The sequence below is a fragment of the Epargyreus clarus genome, unplaced genomic scaffold (genome assembly GCF_041222505.1).
Source record: "Epargyreus clarus isolate Ecla_fem2 unplaced genomic scaffold, WU_Ecla_fem_2.2 ptg000015l, whole genome shotgun sequence".
Taxonomy (NCBI): Eukaryota; Metazoa; Arthropoda; class Insecta; order Lepidoptera; family Hesperiidae; genus Epargyreus; species Epargyreus clarus.
This window is the reverse complement of record NW_027332223.1, coordinates 17,129,479-17,155,543: the sequence shown is the minus strand read 5'-3', so window position 1 is coordinate 17,155,543 and position 26,065 is coordinate 17,129,479. Positions and strand designations below refer to the sequence as shown.

Below are 26,065 nucleotides of genomic sequence, written 5' to 3'. Positions count from 1 at the left end.
AGTATGCTCTGCTGGCACTTTAGTGTGAGTTCTGGAATTGGTTATATTTTTAAATTGTAGCTATGTTACTAGTCTACATAAAACCGATGAGTTCCCGTCATCTGGTTACGTGTAAATAATTTAAATAAAATATTTGTCGAAAATCCATCCGATTTTTGTTATTCTAGTATGCTCTGCTGGCACTTTAGTATGAGTTCTGGGATTGGTTATATTTTTAAATTGTAGCTATGTTACTAGTCTACATAAAACCGATGAGTTCCCGTCATCTGGTTACGTGTAAATAATTTAAATAAAATATTTGTCGAAAATCCATCCGATTTTTGTTATTCTAGTATGCTCTGCTGGCACTTTAGTATGAGTTCTGGGATTGGTTATATTTTTAAATTGTAGCTATGTTACTATTCTATATAAAACCGAGGAGTTCCCGCTATCTGGTTACGTGGACATGATTGTAAAAATATATTTGTCAAAAATCCATCCGATTTTTGTTATTCTAGTATGCTCTGCTGGCACTTTAGTGTGAGTTCTAGGATCAGTTATATTTTTTAATTGTAGCTATGTTACTAGTCTACATAAAACCGATGAGTTCCCGTCATCTGGTTACGTGTAAATAATTTAAATAAAATATTTGTCGAAAATCCATCCGATTTCTGTTATTCTAGCATGCTCTGCTGGCACTTTAGTGTGAGTTCTGGGATTTGTTATATTTTTTAATTATAGCTATGTTACTAGTCTATAAAAAACCGATGAGTTCCCGCCATCTGGTTACGTGGACATGATTGAAAAAAAAATATTTGTCGATAATCCATCCGATTTTTGCTATTCTAGTATGCTCTGCTGGCACTTTAGTGTGAGTTCTGGGATTTGTTATATTTTTTAATTGTAGCTATGTTACTAGTCTATATAAAACCGATGAGTTCCCGCCATCTGGTTACGTGGACATGATTGAAAAAAAAATATTTGTCGAAAATCCATCTGATTTTTGCTATTCTAGTATGCACTGCTGGCACTTTAGTGTGAGTTCTGGGATTGGTTATATTTTTAAATTGTAGCTATGTTACTATTCTATATAAAACCGATGAGTTCCCGCCATCTGGTTACGTGGACATGATTGAAAAAAAAATATTTGTCGATAATCCATCCGATTTTTGCTATTCTAGTATGCTCTGCTGGCACTTTAGTATGAGTTCTGGGATTTGTTATATTTTTAAATTGTAGCTATGTTACTAGTCTACATAAAACCGATGAGTTCCCGTCATCTGGTTACGTGTAAATAATTTAAATAAAATATTTGTCGAAAATCCATCCGATTTTTGTTATTCTAGCATGCTCTGCTGGCACTTTAGTGTGAGTTCTGGGATTTGTTATATTTTTTTATTGTAGCTATGTTACTAGTCTATATAAAACCGATGAGATGAGTTCCCGCCATCTGTTTACGTGGACATGATTGAAAAAAAAATATTTGTCGAAAATCCATCCGATTTTTGCTATTCTAGTATGCTCTGCTGGCACTTTAGTGTGAGTTCTAGGATTGGTTATATTTTTAAATTGTAGCTATGTTACTAGTCTACATATAACCGATGAGTTCCCGTCATCTGGTTACGTGTAAATAATTTAAATAAAATATTTGTCGAAAATCCATCCGATTTTTGTTATTCTAGCATGCTCTGCTGGCACTTTAGTGTGAGTTCTGGGATTTGTTATATTTTTTAATTGTAGCTATGTTACTAGTCTATATAAAACCGAGGAGTTCCCGCCATCTGTTTATGTGGACATGATTGAAAAAAAAATATTTGTCGAAAATCCATCCGATTTTTGCTATTCTAGTATGCTCTGCTGGCACTTTAGTGTGAGTTCTGGGATTGGTTATATTTTTAAATTGTAGCTATGTTACTAGTCTACATAAAACCTATGAGTTCCCGTCATCTGGTTACGTGTAAATAATTTAAATAAAATATTTGTCGAAAATCCATCCGATTTTTGCTATTCTAGTATGCTCTGCTGGCACTTTAGTGTGAGTTCTGGGATTGGTTATATTTTTAAATTGTAGCTATGTTACTAGTCTACATAAAACCGATGAGTTCCCGTCATCTGGTTACGTGTAAATAATTTAAATAAAATATTTGTCGAAAATCCATCCGATTTTTGTTATTCTAGCATGCTCTGCTGGCACTTTAGTGTGAGTTCTGGGATTTGTTATATTTTTTAATTGTAGCTATGTTACTAGTCTATATAAAACCGATGAGTTCCCGCCATCTGTTTACGTGGACATGATTGAAAAAAAAATATTTGTCGAAAATCCATCCGATTTTTGCTATTCTAGTATGCTCTGCTGGCACTTTAGTGTGAGTTCTAGGATTGGTTATATTTTTAAATTGTAGCTATGTTACTAGTATATATAAAACCGATGAGTTCCCGCCATCTGTTTACGTGGACATGATTGTAAAAATATATTTGTCGATAATCCATCCGATTTTTGCTATTCTAGTATGCTCTGCTGGCACTTTAGTGTGAGTTCTGGGATTTCTTATATTTTTAAATTGTAGCTATGTTACTATTCTATATAAAACCGATGAGTTCCCGCCATCTGGTTACGTGGACATGATTGAAAAAAAATATTTGTCGAAAATCCATCTGATTTTTGCTATTCTAGTATGCACTGCTGGCACTTTAGTGTGAGTTCTGGGATTGGTTATATTTTTAAATCGTAGCTATGTTACTATTCTATATAAAACCGAGGAGTTCCCGCTATCTGGTTACGTGGACATGATTGTAAAAATATATTTGTCAAAAATCCATCCGATTTTTGTTATTCTAGTATGCTCTGCTGGCACTTTAGTGTGAGTTCTAGGATCAGTTATATTTTTTAATTGTAGCTATGTTACTAGTCTATATAAAACCGATGAGTTCCCGCCATCTGTTTACGTGGACATGATTGAAAAAAAAATATTTGTCGAAAATCCATCCGATTTTTGCTATTCTAGTATGCTCTGCTGGCACTTTAGTGTGAGTTCTAGGATTGGTTATATTTTTAAATTGTAGCTATGTTACTAGTCTATATAAAACCGATGAGTTCCCGCCATCTGTTTACGTGGACATGATTGAAAAAAAAATATTTGTCGAAAATCCATCCGATTTTTGCTATTCTAGTATGCTCTGCTGGCACTTTAGTGTGAGTTCTAGGATTGGTTATATTTTTAAATTGTAGCTATGTTACTATTCTACATAAAACCGATGAGTTCCCGTCATCTGGTTACGTGTAAATAATTTAAAAAAAATATTTGTCGAAAATCCATCTGATTTTTGCTATTCTAGTATGCACTGCTGGCACTTTAGTATGAGTTCTGGGATTGGTTATATTTTTAAATTGTAGCTATGTTACTATTCTATATAAAACCGATGAGTTCCCGCTATCTGGTTACGTGGACATGATTGTAAAAATATATTTGTCGAAAATCCATCCGATTTTTGTTATTCTAGTATGCTCTGCTGGCACTTTAGTGTGAGTTCTGGGATCAGTTATATTTATAAATTGTAGCTATGTTACTAGTCCACATAAAACCAATGAGTTCCCGCCATCTGGTTACGTGGACATGATTGTAAAAATGTATTTGTCGAAAATCTATCCAATTTTTGTTATTCTAGTATGCACTGCTGGCACTTTAGTGTGAGTTCTGGGATTGGTTATATTTTTAAATTGTAGCTATGTTACTATTCTATATAAAACCGATGAGTTCCCGCCATCTGGTTACGTGAACATGATTGAAAAAAAAATATTTGTCGAAAATCCATCCGATTTTTGTTATTCTAGCATGCTCTGCTGGCACTTTAGTGTGAGTTCTGGGATTGGTTGTATTTTTAAATTTTAGCTTCGTTACTAGTCTACATAAAACCGATGAGTTCCCGTCATCTGGTTACGTGTAAATAATTTAAAAAAATATTTGTCGAAAATCCATCTTATTTTTGCTATTCTAGTATGCACTGCTGGCACTTTAGTGTGAGTTCTGGGATTGGTTATATTTTTAAATTGTAGCTATGTTACTATTCTATATAAAACCGATGAGTTCCCGCTATCTGGTTACGTGGACATGATTGTAAAAATATATTTGTCGAAAATCCATCCGATTTTTGATATTCTAGTATGCTCTGCTGGCACTTTAGTGTGAGTTCTGGGATCAGTTATATTTTTAAATTTTAGCTTCGTTACTAGTCTACATAAAACCGATGAGTTCCCGTCATCTGGTTACGTGTAAATAATTTAAAAAAATATTTGTCGAAAATCCATCTTATTTTTGCTATTCTAGTATGCACTGCTGGCACTTTAGTGTGAGTTCTGGGATTGGTTATATTTTTAAATTGTAGCTATGTTACTAGTCTACAAAAAAACCGATGAGTTCCCGCCATCTGGTTACGTGGACATGATTGAAAAAAAATATTTGGCGGTAATCCATCCGATTTTGGCTATTCTAGTATGCTCTGCTGGCACTTTAGTGTGAGTTCTGGGATCAGTTATATTTTTTAATTGTAGCTATGTTACTAGTCTATATAAAACCAATGAGTTCCCGCCATCTGGTTACGTGGACATGATTGAAAAAAAATATTTGTCGAAAATCCATCAGATTTTTGCTATTCTAGTATGCTCTGCTGGCACTTTAGTATGAGTTCTGGGATTGGTTATATTTTTAAATTGTAGCTATGTTACTAGTCTACATAAAACCGATGAGTTCCCGTCATCTGGTTACGAGTAAATAATTTAAATAAAATATTTGTCGAAAATCCATCCGATTTTTGTTATTCTAGCATGCTCTGCTGGCACTTTAGTGTGAGTTCTGGGATTGATTATATTTTTAAATTGTAGCTATGTTACTAGTCTACATAAAACCGATGAGTTCCCGTCATCTGGTTACGTGTAAATAATTTTAAAAAAATATTTGTCGAAAATTCATCCGATTTTTGTTATTCTAGCATGCTCTGCTGGCACTTTAGTGTGAGTTCTGGGATTAGTTATATTTTTAATTGTAGCTATGTTACTAGTCTATATAAAACCGATGAGTTCCCGCCATCTGGTTACGTGGACATGATTGAAAAAAAAATATTTGTCGAAAATCCATCCGATTTTTACTATTCTAGTATGCTCTGCTGGCACTTTAGTGTGAGTTCTGACATTGGTTGTATTTTTAAATTGTAGCTATGTTACTAGTCTATATAAAACCGATAAGTTCCCGCTATCTGGTTACGTGGACATGATTGTAAAAATATATTTGTCGAAAATCCATCTGATTTTTGCTATTCTAGTATGCTCTGCTGGCACTTTAGTGTGAGTTCTGGAATTAGTTATATTTTTAAATTGTAGCTATGTTACTAGTCTACATAAAACCGATGAGTTTCCGCCATCTGGTTACGTGAACATGATTGAAAATAAAATATTTGTCGAAAATCCATCCGATTTTTGTTATTCTAGTATGCTGTGCTGGCACTTTAGTGTGAGTTCCTGGGTCAGTTATTGTACAAATGTATCATTTTATTACTAGGCTTTGCAAAATCGACGAGTTTCCACTTTTAAATAACCTTTTTGCAGATTTTTTTTGGTTAAATTTTAGTCAATTTATTTTGTCAATAAATTATTTTTTAAGTTTATTTCGCGAGAACTATCACTGAAACCTATTAGGAACTCCAGATATTAGCTAATTACACTAATCAATAGCTTTTTTTTTCAATTTTGTAGAAAATGCTCTGCTGTGTAAAGTTAGCAGAGCATTATTTCATTCTGCTTTATCTCCGTGAAATCGCCAGAACTATTCCTGAAAACTATCAGGAACTATAGAACTCATGTGCATGCGAATAGAACTCTCATTTTTTAGTGCTCTGCTGGCAAATGCTGTGCTAAGTTCACCAACATGCCATTAAACGGCTGACAGAATTGGGTACTTGACACTAATAACAATAAAATATGATCGATATGATAGCTTATAAGTAAACATAAATTATGCAATATTTAGTTTAATTTTTAATACACTATAAGTATGTTTATTTCTAAAAAGAAATTTTCGATTTTTTATCTGTGGGTTGTAAATTCCAAAACGGGGACGGTGCTGCTTGAAATGTCATGTGACGTCATCACACGCATAATAAACAAGACAAATAATAATTATATCGTTTGCTGTTAGAGTTGGTTGAATTTATGTTGTGAACCGATATAAATCCACACTATATTAAAGTTGATAGCGTGTATCTGCTTAAAGAAGATATACAATGCAATAAATAAAAATGAATACAAAAACTTCTACGAAATAACCTATGGAAATCACAAATAAACAACGTAAGTAAAATATTCTTTACATTTAATCATTTCGGACAGTTAAAACATTTCTTAGCCGACTTCCGATAGAAGAAAGGTTATGTTTAATTGATTATCAAGCATTTTTAAACTATACTTATTATGTTATGTGAACTGCTTTAAGGTTATTTATTGGTTATATTTATAATTTCAGGTCCTCGCGACAGCATTATAGTGACGACGCTATAGGGTATGTAGCGTTTAAGAAGAAGGCAAGCTTGTGTTTAATGAAAAGTAAAAGTTGTCCTGAACACAAGTGACATCAAATGTCATGCACAGTGTCTATGATTGTATATGAAAAGGAAAGTATTAAATGGGATTACTGTCCTGCCTCCCAAGGATGCTGCAAACATGCAGTAGCATTTTTAATGTGGAGTTGTAGAAGAAGTGAGGAACCAAAAGTTTCGAAAGTGTATAAACAGTAGTTCTTTACTTGCATAAACTACCCAAAAAGATGAAGGAAGGAAAACTACCATACAGTTGCTGTTATTGGACTACAGATTTAATTATGAAAATGACAGTGATAAAAAAATATATTCAGTTGTTACAGAAAATAATTTTAGGAATTAAGAAAAGCATTAACGCAAGCAGCACACAAATTCAGCTTAGCAAGAGCTTCAATATAACGAAGGAAATAACAGCTTCAGAATGCTTTGAGGTGATCTGTAGTAATTATTGTAACTGTAACATTTGACGATAAATATATACAAAAGTTCTACTGTGTGTACTCAATAGAACCATATAAACCAAATAAAAGACTAATATTAGCAAATCATGTATTTTTAATTATACAGTCCTGTAAGTTAATCAGTGCACATGCACAAGCAATAATAACACAGTCATGAAATATTTTAATTGTGTCCTATTAATTACAGAATGGGCCCTTAAAATAGAATTCTCATAGACGTCTTATAATTCTATTCTTATTATAGACATCTATATATTATATTAAATATATGAATACTTCCACTTGCTGTTTTGTTTTGATTACGTCCCGTTCCAATGATTTGGAATTGACGAATCATTCGAGTTACTAAATTTATTCCTTTTTCTCAATAATACTTCTCTTACATAAATAGTATAAAATGTCATCGCTTGCAAACAGAGGATTTAAACATATAAGAATCTGCAAGTTCTTTAACGTTTATGAGATTTGGGTTAAGGAACTTGTATAAGCAAATTTGTTAGGATATTTAGCGATCGTACTTGTACACATCGTCACTGCACACGCCTTGTAATTTGACATTCTTGCAATTGTACTAATAAAAGTTAAAAATTTCCCAAGATTTCCCCTGACAGGTTAGTTCCATTGCCACATTAAAATATGTTGTATTTTGCTTATTTGTATTTATTATAATGGGTAATTTACATAGATTAGTAAAGATTACTTAATCCTAACAAGAAAATGTAAGCAGTTTTGACAATTAAAATTGTCACTACTTTCGTGTTTGAAAAACATAAAAAATGTAGTTTTTAGAGCATTTACGAATGAAACGATATTTATCCGCACTCTTACTTCGATTTTGTGATTATGCACCACTTAACTGCACATGTCGCTATTGCTCCGCGCAAATAACCATGACAGCCATTAAATGGCTGACACGTTGTTAGCGAATTATTGGCTTCCTTCAATTACAAGGCGGTGAGATGTTAATACTTATCTATGGTTATTTATAAAAAATCGGTTCAAGAATTAGAGCTCTGTGACAGGCGGACAGACAGCGGAGTCTTCGTAATATTGATCTGTTTTTACCGTTTGGATACGGAACCCTAATAAAAAGCATTTAAATCGTACGTAACAAAAATATTAAATCAAGGTAACATTTTCTTTACATTTCTCTACAAGTAAATTAGAATTATAAGCTTATAACCGCCGCTCAATTTAAGCTAAAATTTAGAGTAATCCAACATATAAAAATATGTAAAAATTCGTCGATCCGCTTGTGCCTTAGGGCGCCAGCGCGCTAAAGAATAACACATACATAATAACGTGTACCCTCTGCAGTTGACCAAAAATAGAACATACTTTTATAAGTTCTGAAAAAAAAATTACAAAAAAAATACAACCGACTTTTAAGTCACACACAAAGTAAAAAAAATATTGAAATAAATGTTGGTTTAGTACATAGTTCTGAGGTCAGCACTCATATTGTACACTCAAGGATCTTGATCTGTACACATATTCGTAAACTTCAAATTCCTAACTTCTATGGTTGAGGTAGGAGGCACCTCTGCATTATCAGGGTTGAAGAGTTGAATTTTTCATCATATAGCCAACCTTGTTAAATATTCGTGAGCTCCAAATGCCAACTTGTATGGTTGACGCTGGAGGCACCTCTGCATTATTAGGGCTGAAGGGTTGAAGGTCAAGTTTTCCATCACATATGTCTGCTTAAGGATTTTATTACATATTCGTAAGCTCCAAATGCCTAACTTGTATGGTTTAGGCAAGAGCCACTTCTTTATCACCAGGGTTAAAGAGTTGAAGGTCGAATTTTCCATCATATCCTATATTCTATATATGTCCATTTTAAGTTACACGAGAATTGGGTAGCCAGGAAGTAAGTTATCATAAAATGAGTTCCACCCCATAACTCAAAGTTCTAATCATCAGACCAAATCCATGTGAAGGTAGGAAAGTACCGCAATGAAACATCCTTTCATATGAAAAAAAAATGAAATTAGTTAAGAAATAATCGGTTATTCAAGTATAAAACAAAGGTTTTTCCGATTTTCTGGGAAAACTGGTCAAAATTATCACATTTCCTCGAAATGAATGTTATTTGAATCATGTCGATCGGTCGTGGCATCGCAAAAAAATCGCTGAACATACATAAAAAAATATACGCGACGAATAGATAACCTTTCTTCCTTAGGGAAGTCGGTTATAAACACAAAATAACTTAAGTAATTCTATGTTCCGTGGTATGTACTAATGTTTATGCGATATATTATCTTATTATGGGATATGTTTTATGTGATGTATTATCCGTGAAAGCAAATATCTTTGCCTCCGTCCGGTCGAGGTCCCGGGTACGGGCCCCGTGCGCCCTTAAGGTAAAGGTGGAACTGCCCGGTGGTACATCTCCCTTTATCAAAGCGGTGATACCGGAGAACAGTTTTTCTGAACTCTCGTAGCACGACCGCTCCTTAAGCGCGTGCACTTCGCCGCCGCGAGTTCGCCCTTTTTCAGCTTTTCCTTCATTTAATAAGTCTCGGTTCAAAAATCGGAAGTGAGCAATGTAGTTCTGGCGGACGATGCGTCTGGCGGCGCGGGCAGTGTCGCCGGCGGCGGCGCGGGCAGCAGCGCGGGGCGCACGGCGCGCGGCGCGCGGGCCAGGAAGCGCGCCAGCTCGGCCGCGCCGGGCCGCGCCGCCGCCTCCTGCTGCCAGCACGCCGTCAGCAACGAACGTCTGCAACGCGCAACTTTTCAGTGATTAAGAGAAACACCACATCTATGTATATATGTTACAGTCTAAGTCAAATAGCTATTATACATAATGATTGGTTATTATGTATAATAACTAATTCGTCCAGACAATGTGATAAATTAATCACTTTATCCAGCTGTTATATACTCGTATAATAGCAAGTTAAGGTTAGTCAAAGTAATAAATATGTTATTGTAAAAGCCTGAAGTACGGTAAATCTTAAGATTAACTGAAGTTATTAATGATGAATTCTGTTGTTGTATCTGTTAGAGTAGTTACTCTATGATTCATAGTTATGAATCATATAGTTTAGGTCCGAATTATCGTGTTATCAAATATTATGTTTATTATATAATAAAAAATAATTACAAGAAGAATTGACATACGTTTGCGACCACATGTCTGGAGGCAGGGAAGGACGACCACCCAAGCGCACGAACTCCAATACCCGCTGTGGAGACCAGTCTCCGTATGGACGCTGGCCCAACGTCGCTAACTCAAAGAAGAGCATTCCTAGTGCCCATACATCTGAAGATGTTGAGAAAGTTCCATGGATCAAACTTTCGGGAGCCATCCACAATACAGGAAATAGTGCTTGACGTATAGTGGTGTATTCCTGCTGATCGTGACATAATTTACGTGCCATACCAAAGTCTGCCAGTTTAAGTGTTCTTCGCTCGTCTACTAGACAGTTCGCTGCGCGCACGTCACGATGTACCAAGCCCTGCTGAGCGAGGTACTCCAAGGCCGCAGCCGCCTCGCCCGCCAGTCGCGTCAATGCTTCGGCAGACACGTGTATGGCTTCACTTTCGTCACCTGCACCTAAATGTCTTTGTCCGGCCAAATGACGTCGTGATTTCAAGTAACGATGGAGATCTCCGTATAATGCATATTCCATTAATATAAACCGTAAACCGTTCGCAAAGCATATTCCAACAAATTTAACGATATTTTTATGGTCTAAGAACTCAAGAATTTGGGCCTCTTGTAAATATTCCCTCTTGTCGGAGTCATTTCGTAGTGCCTTCGCAGCTACGAGGATTGATCTTTCTTGAGATCGTCGTCGGCGTCTTCGAAGGGTAGCTAAATAAACGCGCCCGAAGTTACCGGTACCAATTTCTTTATGTACGTAGAGCGAATCACGATGGACGATCGAGCTGGATTGTTTCTTTTCGAATAGATTTGCTAACATTTTGAGGTCACGGCGTTTTAAACGCCTTAGTCTTGCTCGTCGTGCCAGAAGAAAAACGCCAGGTAACATAATGAATATCGCGATGGAAGTGAACAGTAGCGGATCGTAGCATTTTTGTACGAAATTTGAAATCTCGCCACCGCGTAACAAACAGGATGGGCGATCCTGCACTCGAAGTCCACATATAGACTGGTTTCGTTCCTCAACATCTTGCAAATGCCAGGTTGTGATCACAGTTCGTATTGTACCCTTCCAATGCTCTACATATATAACCGGGTTTTCAACAGAACTGTTATTTAATCGTAAGTCTCTCGCTAGGCCTTGCTCTTTTATTTCATCATAGATTTTTGAAAATTTGCTGAAAGTGAATATTCATATTGTATAACGCGTACCGACACGATAATAGTTACCAAATGCAATTATGTATATTAAAAGTCAAAACTATTACATGTTATTCTCGTCAACATAGCTAATACGCACGTGCAGCGATATAATCGATCTATACTTACATAGCATATCCTCTTTTTTTCAAATTAAAAGGGTTCGAAGAATAAAGGAAATTAAATTGAGCGAAACTGTGGTAGAGCAGGAGCGTCGCATCCACTAAAGGCGCAGCCATCGCGGGCCATGTGCGGTGCGGCCACAGCGCGCCTAGCCGCGAGCGCAGCGCCGCGCGACCGCCCGACGCCGGTCCGCCGCCGCGCCACGACCAGCCCAGCGAGAGGTGGCTCATGGCACCCCAATCTGCCGCTAGCAGCTCCTTCTCTGGACTCCACTCACGCACGATCCACGCGTAGCCTTTTATTGGCGTCATGTCTAATTGTGATGCTGATAGGAGAATTTTCTCGGCTAACGTGGAATTCGTGTTCACTAGAAATATTCGGGCATAGTCTTTTTCGATAGACTTCAATGTATTCGATATCGTCTCGGGTCTTACCGTTCTTTCGATGTGAACGATGCTGCCTCCTTTAAGCAAATGATTTTTAAAAGACTTCGCATAAGATGATTCATCGGAGAGTACAGCCAATCGCGACCAATTGCATGTTTTTAGAAGTTTACGATAAGCATTCGCCAGATCCTCGAGTTTTCCATTGACAGCGAACGCGATAGTACCGGAGAATACTGGCTGGTAGGCCCCGTCTGCCGCGACGGGGCCTGCCAGCGCGACGGGCACCTCATTGTAGTTGGCTATTTTTGCGAACGCCGCGATTCCTGCACTTGAACTCCATGCTAATGCACCCATAATGCTTTCCTTATTTTCTCCAAAATTGTTTAAAAAAATATTTGTAATACTATGAGCATCGTTACAATCGACAGTACGGATATCTATTTTAAATTTGAATTCTTGCTTGATCACGTTCTTAACAAGTGAAAGTGTATTTCTATATTCGCCATTAAGCGGGTCATTGCTACATAAATATACGAATAATATATACTCTCGGCTAGTAGAAATCCAAGACTCAAAAGTAATATTATTATGTAAAGCCCAATTACAGGCAGCAGCTTCGATATCAAAAGTATTATTCTTTGAATTGATACTTAAAACATCCTTCAAGTTTTCTAGTCGAGGATTAAATTTCTCGATTGTATCTAGAATTTGTTCCGCATAACGATTCATGTTATAATTGTATCCTACACTGAACGCACGATCTGATCCGAGTATAAAATTAAACCGTTTGTCAGTTGTTTCCTTGATATCATTGAATAAGTTCACTGTAAGTACTTCGGGTCCGTACATCGATAAGTCTTCATTTAGAAAGAGAAAAGATAAATTTCTGTGCTGATCGTACAGCCTATTAAATATTTTATGAAAACACGAAGTATCACTGAAGCGTACGATTGCTAGTGAAAGAGTACTATTGCAAAGAATTTGCTTCAGTGCATCGGTCCCTTGATCTTCGGCGGCGACGAGCACGACGGCGGGCGGCGCGCCGCCGGCCGCGGGGGGCGCGCATGGCAACCGTGTTACAGGACTGAAAATATAATTATATTTTTTACAAACTTTAATTTAGTTTACTTTGTTAGTTCATAAGTAGTGTAGTGTTAAAGGTGGTAGAATATTTTATGGTTCGACTGCGGCGGCACCACCGCCACACCTATTTCTGCCTAAGCAGTTAACAGCAGTTTTAGGCGCTGCTGTGTTGTGGTTTGAAGAGTGTAGTAAGGGAGACATACATTTCCGAGGCGTTTCAGCTTAGTACTCAGGGCTAGCAACTGTCGAATTCAACTACGAATCTAATTTTATCTAGGATTAATTACAGATGTCCATGGGTGGTAGTAGCCACTTACCATCAGGGACTGAATTCTCGTTTGCTACTTAAGTATTATAAAAAAAGTAAATAATTTTATTCTTGAATATACGGAGTGCACTCATAAGACCTCGGAACAATACTAGTGGTAGTTATTGTTCTGAGCATAGACAAATATTATTTGGTCCTTAAAGGACCAAAAGGAGTTGGTAAATACCTTTCGCGCTTAGAAATTGCGATAATGACATTTATTCAGATGTGAAGTGATTTATATCGCTGCGCTGCCCTAAGAATCCCCTCATGAAGATTTACTCTAGCACAAGATTTTTATAGTAGGTAGGTTAAGCATTAAACGGTAGGTAGGAACACACAAAATTGTACAAAACGCTTCTTCTTCTTTTTCTCCAGAGCTGGCGGTTCTGGATCGTCTTTGGGTCAATATTATAATTCTTAAGGTCGTTATCTATGGTCTTTATCCATGTGAGTCGGGGTCTCCCACGTTTTTTCGGCGCAGACTCAAGTTCGAGAATTTTCCTGGTCATATGGTCCGCTGGTCTCATGACATGGCCATACCATCGCAGACGTGTTTCTGCTAGCTTATCTACAATAGGTCTAACTTTAAAAGTTCCTCTTATATAACGGTTAGGTACCTTGTCTAGAAGTGTAACACCGGCGGACCATCTGAGCATTCTCATTTCTGTGACGTGAAGTTTGTCGGTTTGTTTATTTTTAAGAGGCCAGCATTCCGAGCCATATGTCATTGCCCGTCTTACGGCAGTTTTATAGACTTTTCCCTTGGTTCGTATGGGCATTCTAGCATCGCATGGGACTCCGGTGAGCTCTCTCCATTTTTGCCAACCTACGTTTCGGCGGTGTTCAATATCCGTATCTATGTTGCCATCGCTGGATAAAACACTGCCTAAATACTTGAAGCTTGAGACAGTGTTAAGGGCAGTAGATTGTAGGTAAATAGTGCGGTGACAGCCGGAGTCGGCGAACTTGCAGTGCATGTATTCCGTTTTATCTCTGCTTATTTTGAGTCCTGCCGTTTCCAGTGCCACTCGCCAAATTTCTAATGTGGTTTGGAGAGCCTCAGGGTCAGAGTCGATCAGTACAACGTCATCAGCATACAGGTTGTTCCAGGGTGAAGGTTGCTGAGCTTTCGATGTCAGGTAGTCCATTACAAGGTTAAATAATAGGGGGCTGAGTGCCGATCCTTGATGAACCCCTACCTCTACTTGAAACTCGTCGTTTTTTGTGCTGATCTTCTCTTGAACATTTGGGTTCCAGAAAGTAGAATCTTTGTTTTCTCTTGTGGTATCTTGTGGTTCCATTTGAAACACCAAGGTACGAAGTGGCTTTCTCGATGGCTACAGAATGAAAGTCGTTCCACATTGCATTAGCTTCCTTATCTAGCTCATTGTTTTCTATGTAATCATTGAGTTCGGCGCACAGTTTTAGGCCTTCTTCTTGAAATAACTTATACCATCGAATCTTTGCAACTCTAACTTTCTTGGCCTTTGCTGACCTTGGTATTATAAAGTCAGCTACAATTAATCGGTGTTGAGATGTTAGAGGTTCGCCAGGTATTACTTTACAGTCTTTACAGGTTCTTAGTAGTTTCCTGTCCGCTAAGATATAGTACCTGTGTGTGCTTTCCCCCACTCTTATATGTGATCAGATGTTCATCACGTTTTGAAAAGTAGGTGTTGATAATTGCCATGTTAAATGTGGCCGCGAAGTTCAGAATGTCATTGCAAATATATTCACACAAGGAGTACACGGCGAATCAATTTGAATGATAATAATATAATGCACTGGGTTACACACGTACAAACATAAATACGAGTAATACACTGATAATAAAGTAACGCAATACAGGGTTGGTTCAACCTGATTGCCTGATATCATCCACATCCTCGGATGCGGATGCCTTTACTGATCATACTGAATTGGGGTCTCAACCCCTAGTGGCCTCCAACCTTCCCTTTAGCCACACCGTGCCTCGCCTGTTTATACTGAGACTGAGCATGACTGATACTGATATTGATGCTGATACTATTCACAAACGTTCCGACGCATCGGTTACCAACTGAGGATAGCACACAATAACATAAACTGATTATATTTGTACAAAATATTAAAATCAACTCACAGTTTTACTCCAACGTATTCATATATAACGGCCGCTGCCATGACAACCGACATCGGTCTCTGAGTTAACCTTTTTTGACACTAGAGGCGTTAGTATCGCCTCCGGCACAACTCATGTTTCGCATTCGCGACATTGCCCTCGGGGTTTGCGTTGCCATAGCCATAGTTCCCATGGATGTCTCTATATGATGTTGATGTTCTACCTACATGTCCGTTAAAATCTGCTCCAATGTACTTCGCCTCGGTGCTGGGTATAGACTGCATGACTTAAAAAAGATCATCCCAGAAAGCCTGTTTTTCGGTTTGTGACAGCCCTGTTTGGGGTGCATACGCTGAAATTACGTTCATGCATGGCTGGTTGTCAAGAGCGAATTTGATCGAAATTATTCGATCGCTTACTCTCTTCATGTCGACTATTCGAGCTTGGAAATTTTCGTCAACTACGATGCCTATACCATTCCGATTTTACTGCTTTCCGGTGTATGAACTTGTAGCCGTTTCCGATATTGCGTGCTTTGGACCCCTTCCACTTCGTCTCTTGTATGCAGCAGATGCTGATCCGTCTTCTGAGCATCACATTGCTTAGCTCGGAGCTGCGTCCCGTCATGGAACCCACGTTCCAGCTGGCTATGCGAACTTTTGGGACGTCGGTTCCACTTTTCTTCTTCTCGTTGCTTCGGGGGTACGCCCTAACATTTGCTGCATCGTTATCGCCATTGACGTCGCTTCCGGGGGACGCCCTAGTATTTGAATTGGACCCTTTCTTATTTCGTTTATTCATGGTTAGGAGAAGGTGGGTTGGCTATAGGTTTTACGGACGGCTGCCGCCTGACGCCAAGACAGTAACCCCTCTTGCTAACAAGGGCTTAGGATGCCACCGTTGACTTCCGCTCTTCCGCTGCCATCCTCTACAAGACATCCTGCCCGATGCTGCTGACCTACTTCGGCCCGGTGTCGGAGTATGTCCGAGCGGCCCGACGAAGGTGTACCTGTTGGTCCGCGGGAGGTATTTTATTTCCCTCCTACCCTCCGGCACTTCTCTCGAAATGCCGGCGAGCATTCCCCGATCCCACCTGGGGACGCGCTCCCTAGGGATGAGGTTCCCCCGGGAGTGAGGTTCCCCCGGGAGTCAAAATTGTACAAAACGCATTTAAAGAAAAGTTTCGTTTGAAAAATGATTGTTATTTATTTAATTTATTTATATACTCACCAATGACTCGATTCAATTAATTCCACATAGAACTTATCAAAATGATTAAGCGTCATAAAGCCGCAGCGGTGTGCTTCGCTAACGAGCAGCGGGCCGGTGCGGCGCGCGCACGGGCCGGCCGCGCGCGCCAGCAGCGGCGCGCTCAGCGCCGCCTCGTCCGTGCCGCAGCTCACCGCCACGGGGGCCACCGGAAACCTACGCATGAGAAATATCTTGTAAGTGGCAGTGGGTGAGGGTGAAGCTTGTGGAGGCCGTGGGCGGGACACTCACTGCGACTCGATAGCGGAGCAGTTGTCGAAGGGCAGATGCTGCAGTGCGGCGTCGTAGCCCAGTCCGTAGTGCAGCGCCGCGTGGAGCAGCGCGGCGGCCGCGGCGACAGGCCCGCGGCGCGCGCCCCACACCGCCAGCGGCGCCTTTCTCCCCGCGATCACCACTTCTCGGTATTTGTTCGACTCTGAACCCAATTTTTGTATCTTACGGAAGTTACGGAACCTTTATAATAATAGCATAGCCTCAATCAAAGGCCATATACTGTTTTCTTTTAACAATATTTGAGTACTTGACTGGCTTGTGTTGTGACCATTGAATTGCTAGATAATAATATTTAACCAATACTGTAATATTTACAGGAAAATACCACTACATACACAGGTTTACATAATTATTTCCATTATTATTCCAAATATTAATAATAACTAATTCCCAAAGACCGCAATGACCCGGCCAAGCCTGTATTATAGTGACAATCTCCCTTCTCACGAAGGTGATGGAATGTGTTATAAATACACAGCTTCTAAAATTATTTCAAGACTGAGCTACAGCTAGGTGGTTACTTCTTACACTTTACTTAGGCCTCCGCTGTCTGTCCGTGTGTCTGTCTGCCCGTCCGTCACAGGGCTCTACCGTAATACTCGTAGATAGACATTAGAAATTTTAACAGAGTATGTATAATCGTGGCACTATAACAACAAATATTAAAATAACAAAGGTTGAAAATAAATGGGGTTCCCCATAGAAGAAATCACTATTTTCTAACGTTTTTTGCTTTATCTAATGAACTGTAATAGATAGACATTTCAAACTTTCACAATGCATTTACTTCAATGGTTGGTATAGCAAATCCTAAAAATAAAAAAAAAAATAGAAGTTTTGGTGGTATCTACGGAATTCTCGGTTCGCGACGTCAACTTGCACTTAGCCAAATATTAATTTTAAGAATACGTGGTGGGCCAATGAATACGTGTCTTTAAAAAAGTGTCCAAAATAGTATAATACGAATTTTGATTCATTCTCCTTTAAAACCGGATAAGTGCGACTTCAACTCACGTGGAGAGGGTTCCCTACAAATTGACTGTACAGTCTGTATACTATGTACCACATTATAAGTATATATACAGTATTCTATCTTCATACAAGAGCACGGAACGCAAATTATACCTACGCGCAAATGTGCCGCAGTGATGAGCGGTCGATGTGACGGTATTTAGGAAGTGTTTTTTTTATTTAAACAATTTTATAGCGTGTGTATAGGTATGATGATGATTTGTTTCTTTTTTGAAAATAATTGGTATATAAATTTTTTACCGAACAAAATACCTGAATTTATAAATAAATAATTGGATTGGACGAAGAAAACGACATACGAACGATAATTTAGCAATAGCTATTCTCGTTAAACATGATTATAAATAGACTTTTCATACCTACTAATTTGCAAAGTATTTATTATAACTTATTAATTTACTTATTATTTTCAACTAAAACAAAATGTCAGTTAACCTCTCGCCTTCAAGGAGCGGCTATGTAAAGGCTAAAATATAATATTTACAATATAAAAAAAAAGTAGAAGAAAGTCAGACGTAATTTAAATACTGTAGGCGCGCAGCCCTAACGCGAACTCTCGCCCAGGGGCGAGTTACAATACTGTGTAGATACTTCTACTGTGACTGTACTGTAAACACTTTAAATGAGAAACATTTTCTACCTTACGTAATGTATGGGTAAGTATGTTTACCAATGGAAAATGTATGGTCAATAATCCTAATTAGGGACGACTTTCACCCATCCGCTTAATGAATGAAATATATTTTACATCATAGTTAGTATTTTAAAACAGTGATAGCCTAGTGGTTAGAAACTCGGTCTCTCGATCGAGGGGTCCGAGGTTCAAATCCCAGGCACGCACCTCTGATTTTTCAGAGTTATGTGCATTTTAGAAAATAATTATCACTTGCTAAAACGGTGAAGGAAAACATCGTGAGGAAACCTGTATAACAGAGATTTATTAAAAAAAATCTCAGAGCTATGTGAAGTCTACCAATACGCACTTGTCCAGCGCGGTGGACTATGGCCTAATCCTTCTCATTATGAGAGGAGACCCGTGCCCAGCTGTAGGACAGTAATGGGTTATTGATGATGAAGATGAGTATGTTAAAAAATATTTCACAATCAGATTGGTAAAAAATGTCCCCCTGACCCAATAATCATAAATTAAAGGGTAATTAAAGTAAGAGTAAGTATGAGTACCTACCTAAGGTATACATAGTTCACTCTGTAGGAGTTTAAAGGTTCGGAATTTAAGTTATTATAATGTATGAACAGAATAATAATTTCGCTTAATCATACCTTTAGTCAGTATTCGGTACCGATAAGCGTACTTGTCGGCGAGCTGCGCGCACGCGGGCGGCGGCGCGGCGCGGCGCGGCGCTACCGCCAGCAGCAGCAGCAGCGGCACCAGCGCCGCGCTCGTGCACACCCTCATCACTTTTAAATACAACTCGCTTACTAATCTCTGGTCGCAACACGTTCGCCCACCGCTACATTCCACGCGATTATTTCAATATACCTACGTGCGCGGTGGAAGGCCAATCTTAATAAGGAAAATATTATCGCACTACTCCTACAACAACATTATAACTCAAAAATACACTTTTTTTTAAATCGACGGTATAATAAATTACTCTAATTTTTCAAAGTAAAGTAGTTTTCGATTAAAAGCAAAAATCAAAGGATTTGGAAGGCAGTGGTGGTAAAGTAGCATGAGGCCCCGAGTTTAAAAAATTGGTTGAATTTTACTAATACATTTTTCGCTGACGAATACGTACCTGCTTCAGTGATTATTTGGTTCTGGCAACCATCTTTTTTCACCAGAGATTTATTTTCTTCGTTTTGTCATTGTGGCAGTTTTCAAGACCGGCCACCCTATAGTTACGCCACTGTTGGGAGGGTCCCGAATCCTTGGATGACTGCACACCCGAGTCGGGATTCGCGGTAGGCTGTGGCCTGTCCACGGCCGTACTGCCAGTGGTATAAAACAATTTAACAAAAGTTTGATCCTACTATATCTTTGTTAATAACGCAAGGAAAATCAAGAAAATATGGCTACACTCATATGAACATTGAAAATATAACTTCTTAACAAAGTTGAATGGCCCTAAAATGTTATAATACTGTTTATAAATAAAATTGTTGTTTAAATAAATACCTTTATACATTTAAATTTAAAAATTTAAAGTTACAACAGTTTCATTAATTATAAATACCTATATTTGTGTCAATATTAATTCGTATCAAAGAAAGAAGTATAAAGCGGAAAACGATAGGGATATGTCGGTGAACACGCTGCGAATAACGATCTAGTCAATTTAATTTATACAATTATGTAATACCAATACGTCATCAAATATGATTAATAAATCTACAGGAGTAATTACACGAGAAACTGGTGGGGCCAAAACTAATTTTTTATCCGCCAGCTGTGAAAGGAGAATGCCCATTCTTGGTACTGATTTTTCTCATGCGTCAAAATGAAAGTAATATTAAAATTATTTTTTGATTTTTTTACATATTTTGTCGATCAGAATAGTTTCTTTGAACAGGGGATTCCATTTAGAAAAAAATAAGACAAAATGTTGATTGTTGTTCTTAAAAATTAAAGTGGCGGAATTTTATACTCGGAATTCAATAAGATCTATTAGTGTTTTGACTAATGATTTTTATGATGCATCAAAAGGAAAGTAATATTAAAATTATTTTTTGATTTTTTACATAGTTTGTCGATCAGAATAGTTGCTTTGAACAAGGGGGTTCCATTTAAGATAAAATAAGACGAAATGTTGATTGTTGTTCTTAAAAATTAAAATGGCGGAATTTTATACTCGGAATTCATTATTTTAGGTTTTTAGGATTATTTTAGGTTTTTTTACCTACTACCTTTGAAAGTAAATGGAATATGTTAATTGAACTACATTATAGGTACCTACTATCAGTTAAAACCGACCATCAATCTATTGTCGGATATTTTAGATTTTGAGGTTATGTAACATTTCGGTAAATAACTTCAGAACCCGGGTGCTGATCTAAAAAATAATTATTGGTGGTAGTATTTGGTTAATTATACATCGTCCACAACAAGTTTCAATTTGATGCAACTCTGGACGGCGGTCCATACTTTCATGGGCATTGTCCTTTCCAGATTTAGTTGTGCTGAAATATTGCTACATATTTATTTCGGATATGCCAAATAACCCATAAGGCGGTATGTATAAAGTAACGCATTTCCAATATTTAGCCACCACTGTAGGGTTGCCAACTCTCGTAAGAACCAACCCGGGAGGATTTTAATATATCTTTCCAACGGTTAAATAAAAGTATTAAAACAAAACTTAAGATTATTAAAGTCTCTCCATGTCTCCATTACATCACCAAAAGAAGGTCGAATAATTGCTATAATCACCTATTAAAGATGTTCGGTTATTTTTTTAAAAGTAGGTACCTTTGAATTAATCTTACAAGCACGATTATTACAATATTTTACCAAAAATATTTTTTCATAATTAATAATTATGAAACTTTAAAAGTGTTAAAATGTGAAGTGAAAAACCCGCAGACTTGTATTTGTTTTGTACCCAATAGATCCCGCATGTGTACGTATTTAGTATGGTTAAACCTCGGGTTAAACATGTGTATTCAACCATAAAACAGAAAAAAAAATTAACAAAAAAATACAACCGACTTCTATGTCACTACGAAGTAAAAAATTATTGAAATAAATATCGGGTTTAGTACATAGTTCTTACAGAGATGTCGGTTGTATTTATTTGTTAAAAAAAAAATTTTCACTCTTTTTAGTGATGACATACTAACGTTTATATTAATACGATATAAAATTCTATATCTATGTATATAATTCTATATAATTCTATATATATATGATCACATTGATCATGAATAAAAGTATGGTCTGAATTTACATTGATTGGACCCACCCGCTCGCAGGGCGGTACCGCGCCCTGCTCGCTTAGTTTAATATTGTCTTATATGTTCCAACTTAACCTAACCAATTCAATATTATTGGCTGGGTGAGTTTGAAACAGAAAAGTAAATAATAAACTAAATAATAAAGCTCTGCGATGGGGTTGGGCGAATTCACGTAAATTCAGTAGGTAAGAAAAACTACAACGTATAAGTTAACGTAAGCTATAGCCAATACACAAACGTTAATAAGCGCGTAAGACAGTTTAGACCAGCAATGTCCCTGCGTCATTAGTATTGAAGACTTGAAGATCAAATTTTATATCATTACGTCATAACAAAGTCTAGCGTTGATACTGTTTATAAATATCCGAAAGCATCAAATGTATAACTCATACCGTTTAGGCGAGAAGCAACCCTGCATTATCAGGGTCAAGATATTGAAGGTAAAATTTTCATCATGAGAGACATGTATGAAAGCATAAAATGGCTAACTCCTATTGTTTGGGTTGGTAGCACTCCATCATCTACAAAGTGAAAGTGATGAAGGTCAAATATTTTATCATATATCCCTGTCTACCAACTTTATTACAACAAATGTCTAACTTCTATACTTTAGGTGGGAGGCATCATCAGAGTTGAAGATCAAATTTTCCATCATATGTATCTACTGAAGGACCTTATCACATATTCGTAAGCTTCAAACAGCTTCAAAAAGCTGCCTTACTTCTGTGGTTGAGGCAGGAGGCACCTCTGCATTATTAGGGTTGAAGAGTTGGAGGTCGAATTTTCCATCATATATCTCTGCTTATCAACCTTATCAAATATTCGTAAGCTCCAAATGCCTTACTTGTATGGTTGAGGCAGGAGGCACCTCAGCATAATCGGGGTTGAAAAGTTGAAGGTCGAATTTTCCATCATATATGGCGCTAGCGCTCCGGAAGCGCCTCAGTACCGCCATTTCCGACACGGCCATCCTGCTAGCACACGGCCTCGTGTGTTGTGTGTATGTTAACTTTGTCTAGCTCATGAACTTTACACTAACCTGAATCTTAATAGTCTTTAATCCAAACTTATAGCAAATCACAACACACAAATACCGCAGCCACGTACCATCGTCATCATCAAAACCAATAAAGTTACAACCAAGTTTCCACAAACCCTCGAGTAAAGACCTCTAACGCCACGGCTCTCCAGCCGAAGAGCAATCACATTGCTCTCTCACACGTCTCAGTACGCACATCCACCTAGTGGATCGTCCGTGTACACCACCCCTGCGGCTACACGATACGGTCTCCATAGACCACGACCTCCGCCAGAGTTAAACGCACACCGCGCACCCACGGACTACTTGAGTTGCCCCAAGAGATACCGATTTCTACCGGCCTACGACTACGAAATAACTACTGGTACGGTCGAACACAATACGGCCGATAGAGTTATTTACCCGAATTTCTTTTAACCAATTAACTTTGAACATCGTCACCTTTAACAAGATTTGAAGGTGGTAGAACCTGTTGTGGTTCGATTCCGGCGGCACCACCGCCACACCTATTTCTACCTAATAACAGCAGTGTTAGGCGCTGCTGTGTTCCGGTTTGAAGGGTGTGGTAACGGAGACAGACTTTACCGAGGTAGGAATATCTAATCCTATCTGGGGTTGATTACAGATGTCCATGGGCGGCAGTAGCCACTTACCATCAAGTGGACTGCATGCTCGTCTGCTACTCTTATATTATAAAAAAAAAGATCATCCATTACTTTGATTTCGACTGGTACATGGCCTTCTGGTATTTTTCTTAACCTATCGTGAGCAAATTTGTAGGTACGTTTACAATTCAAAGCTTTCTGCGTGTAACAATGACCTTCCAAAACCTCAACTACCTTAAATGGACCTATCAATTTCGGATCTAATTTTGTTAGATTTCTTTCTCATTTTTAATCAAAACTAGTTCACTAATGTTAAATTTCACTATTTTAGTTTTACTTTTATCAAACCTAGAATTTTCATAACTAGTAACTAGTCTACTTAAAATTCAAATCTCATTTGTTCAAAATTGATTCACATACTTAGAACACTTATTGAAACTCAAACAAACCACCACCGCCTCGGAAGGGGCCTCGCTATGGAGAAGAAATGGCACAAGAAACTCCATACGTGTGCAATTCTGCATCTTTTTTTAAAAAGAAAATAATTTGTTGGAAATAATAGAAAAAGGTACGGCGGACCAAAGTGTGGCGTTGTGGCACACAAAAACTACGTGATCTTCTACCACTCACTTGTAGTAGGTATCTGTAAACACATTTTATTAAAATGTTACAACACGATCAATAATTGTTAAGTATTCCCTATGAATCCTATTTGGAGAAACGCAAAAGTTCACTGTTGGTGTCTACTGAACTCGTCCATTCGTCAGTTATACAGTTTCAGAGCAGAATAAGGAAAAAGCTAAAACCCAACTTTTTTTTTTATGTTCGAAATGTGTTATTACTGGTCACCCCAGCTAGTGCCATCTCCTATGTCTTGTGGGTAAAGCGTACTCAAACCAACTCTCTATTGGCCATCTCCGCCACGGCCATCGTGACAAGTTACACGTCCTCGTGTGCTGTTCGTTTAAGGCAGAAAAACAAACTGCGAATACTAAAATTTCCGCTCGGCCAATCCTGATTAACTCGTAATAAGGTTATTCGCCACGCTAAAAACTAAAAGACTCTCAACGCACAATACAACCGTACTCAACTTCGATGACACTACCTCTTTTACATTACTACCACTTTTCTTATTAAACAAAAATTTACTCAAAATCGATCGGTCACATTGTCCTTGTTAAGATTCCTACGTAACACACGCACGGGAGGAGACGCGCGGGCGGAGGAGGCGGGCAACGTCATCGGCGCGGGCGGTGCGGTGGCGGTACGAGCCGAACACTACTCACGCTTGCGACCTCCTTCGGCCACGGACGATTTACTCTTAAGGCGAAAGGATAGGCCAAACTACGACATAGACCTCTCTTTAAAGGCCTACTACTACTAGACGGATTGATCAAATTAAAAAATAAAATATACCTAATATGCAAAATATAATAAACTTTAAATTTTAAGTTTATTTATAAAAATAAACTTAAAATTTAAAGTACCACCAAAAATAATGATAACATTATTTTTGGTGGTTTTTAAGAAAAAAAATCTATTATATCGTCTATATATTTGCAGGAATTTGCTTACTGCTTCCAAAGGACTGAAGCGATTTAAATGTTTTTTTCACATTATTATAGACAATTTATTGCTTTATTAAATTTAAGTTCAAAGTTTTGCAAAATGACTACTTAAGTGCTATTAAATCAATAACACCATATTACTGTGATATTATTCTTTCGCGGATGGCGCCGCGACTGTCTCAGACGCGTGGGCCAGTCTTATCCAAGCGTTCGCACGGGGAGGTTGTGTCACATGTCAGCGCGCTCCGCTCTCTACACTTTGCGTCAAACAGTAAACAGTTCAGACAGTGCATTTGGTACAAAGCTTGGACGTTTTTAATATTAATATTTTATTAGCGTGCAAATAACTTTGTAAATATTTAGATTTTATTGTTTTAGTAAGTAGACACCTGAATATACATATTTTTATTAGTGTACAAACTCTTCGTAAATAGTTAATTATAATTAAATATTGTTGTAATTGCGAGTGGACTCTGAATATTTTTGAATATAAGATGCCACTCTAGATCAGCTAGCGAGACAACTGAATGTCCAAATTGCACCCTGTGGGCTTTTTGTAGACGAAGTAATTCAATTTCTTGGAGCCACACCCGATGGCTTGATTGGGGCCGATACTATTGTCGAAATTAAATGCCCTATAACAGCATACAATAAAAATTTCAGAGAAGCTGTAGAGAAAAAGAAAATACCGTTCTATAAAATTAATAAAGGAGAGATGGTTATAAACAAAACGCACGCTTGGTATTTTCAAATACAGGGACAATTGCATATAACCAAAAGACCAAAAGGTTTGCTTGGCATTTGGACGGGAGAGGATCGGCCTTTACAGACAGAATTGATTCCCAAAGACGATAATTTCTGGGCGAATGAAATGGAGGAAAAATTTTGCACATTTTATACAGAATGTCTACTTCCAGAACTGGTCGATCCCAGGTTCCCACGAAATATGAAAATAAGAGATCCCCAATACATTCAAAGCGCGATCGAAGAAAAAAAATATAAAGAAAAGCGAAAACATACG

General features: G+C 37.9%; 1 protein-coding gene and 1 long non-coding RNA gene across 3 annotated transcripts; one reads left to right on the top strand and one right to left on the bottom strand.

The window, feature by feature from the left end:
- The first annotated feature begins 6,033 nt into the window (after window positions 1-6,033).
- Window positions 6,034-7,109, top strand: LOC140748323 (uncharacterized). Its single transcript, XR_012102938.1, has 2 exons — window positions 6,034-6,319; window positions 6,492-7,109. It is a non-coding gene; the product is annotated as an uncharacterized LOC140748323 (long non-coding RNA).
- On the bottom strand, window positions 7,100-19,992 carry LOC140748321 (uncharacterized). 2 transcript variants are annotated; one of them, XM_073081160.1, is made up of 7 exons: window positions 19,678-19,992; window positions 19,199-19,418; window positions 16,844-17,027; window positions 16,574-16,768; window positions 11,470-12,933; window positions 10,155-11,318; window positions 7,100-9,750 (listed from the first exon to the last, which is right to left on the bottom strand). In XM_073081160.1, exons 2-7 carry the CDS (start codon window positions 19,332-19,334, stop codon window positions 9,558-9,560), a joined length of 3,336 nt encoding a protein of 1,111 aa, XP_072937261.1. In that variant the 5' UTR covers window positions 19,335-19,418; window positions 19,678-19,992; the 3' UTR covers window positions 7,100-9,557. The 2 variants fall into 2 exon arrangements, with proteins under 2 accessions (XP_072937261.1, XP_072937262.1); XM_073081161.1 differs by lacking the exons at window positions 16,574-16,768; window positions 16,844-17,027; window positions 19,199-19,418; window positions 19,678-19,992 and adding an exon at window positions 15,365-16,463.
- Window positions 19,993-26,065: the final 6,073 nt, after the last annotated feature.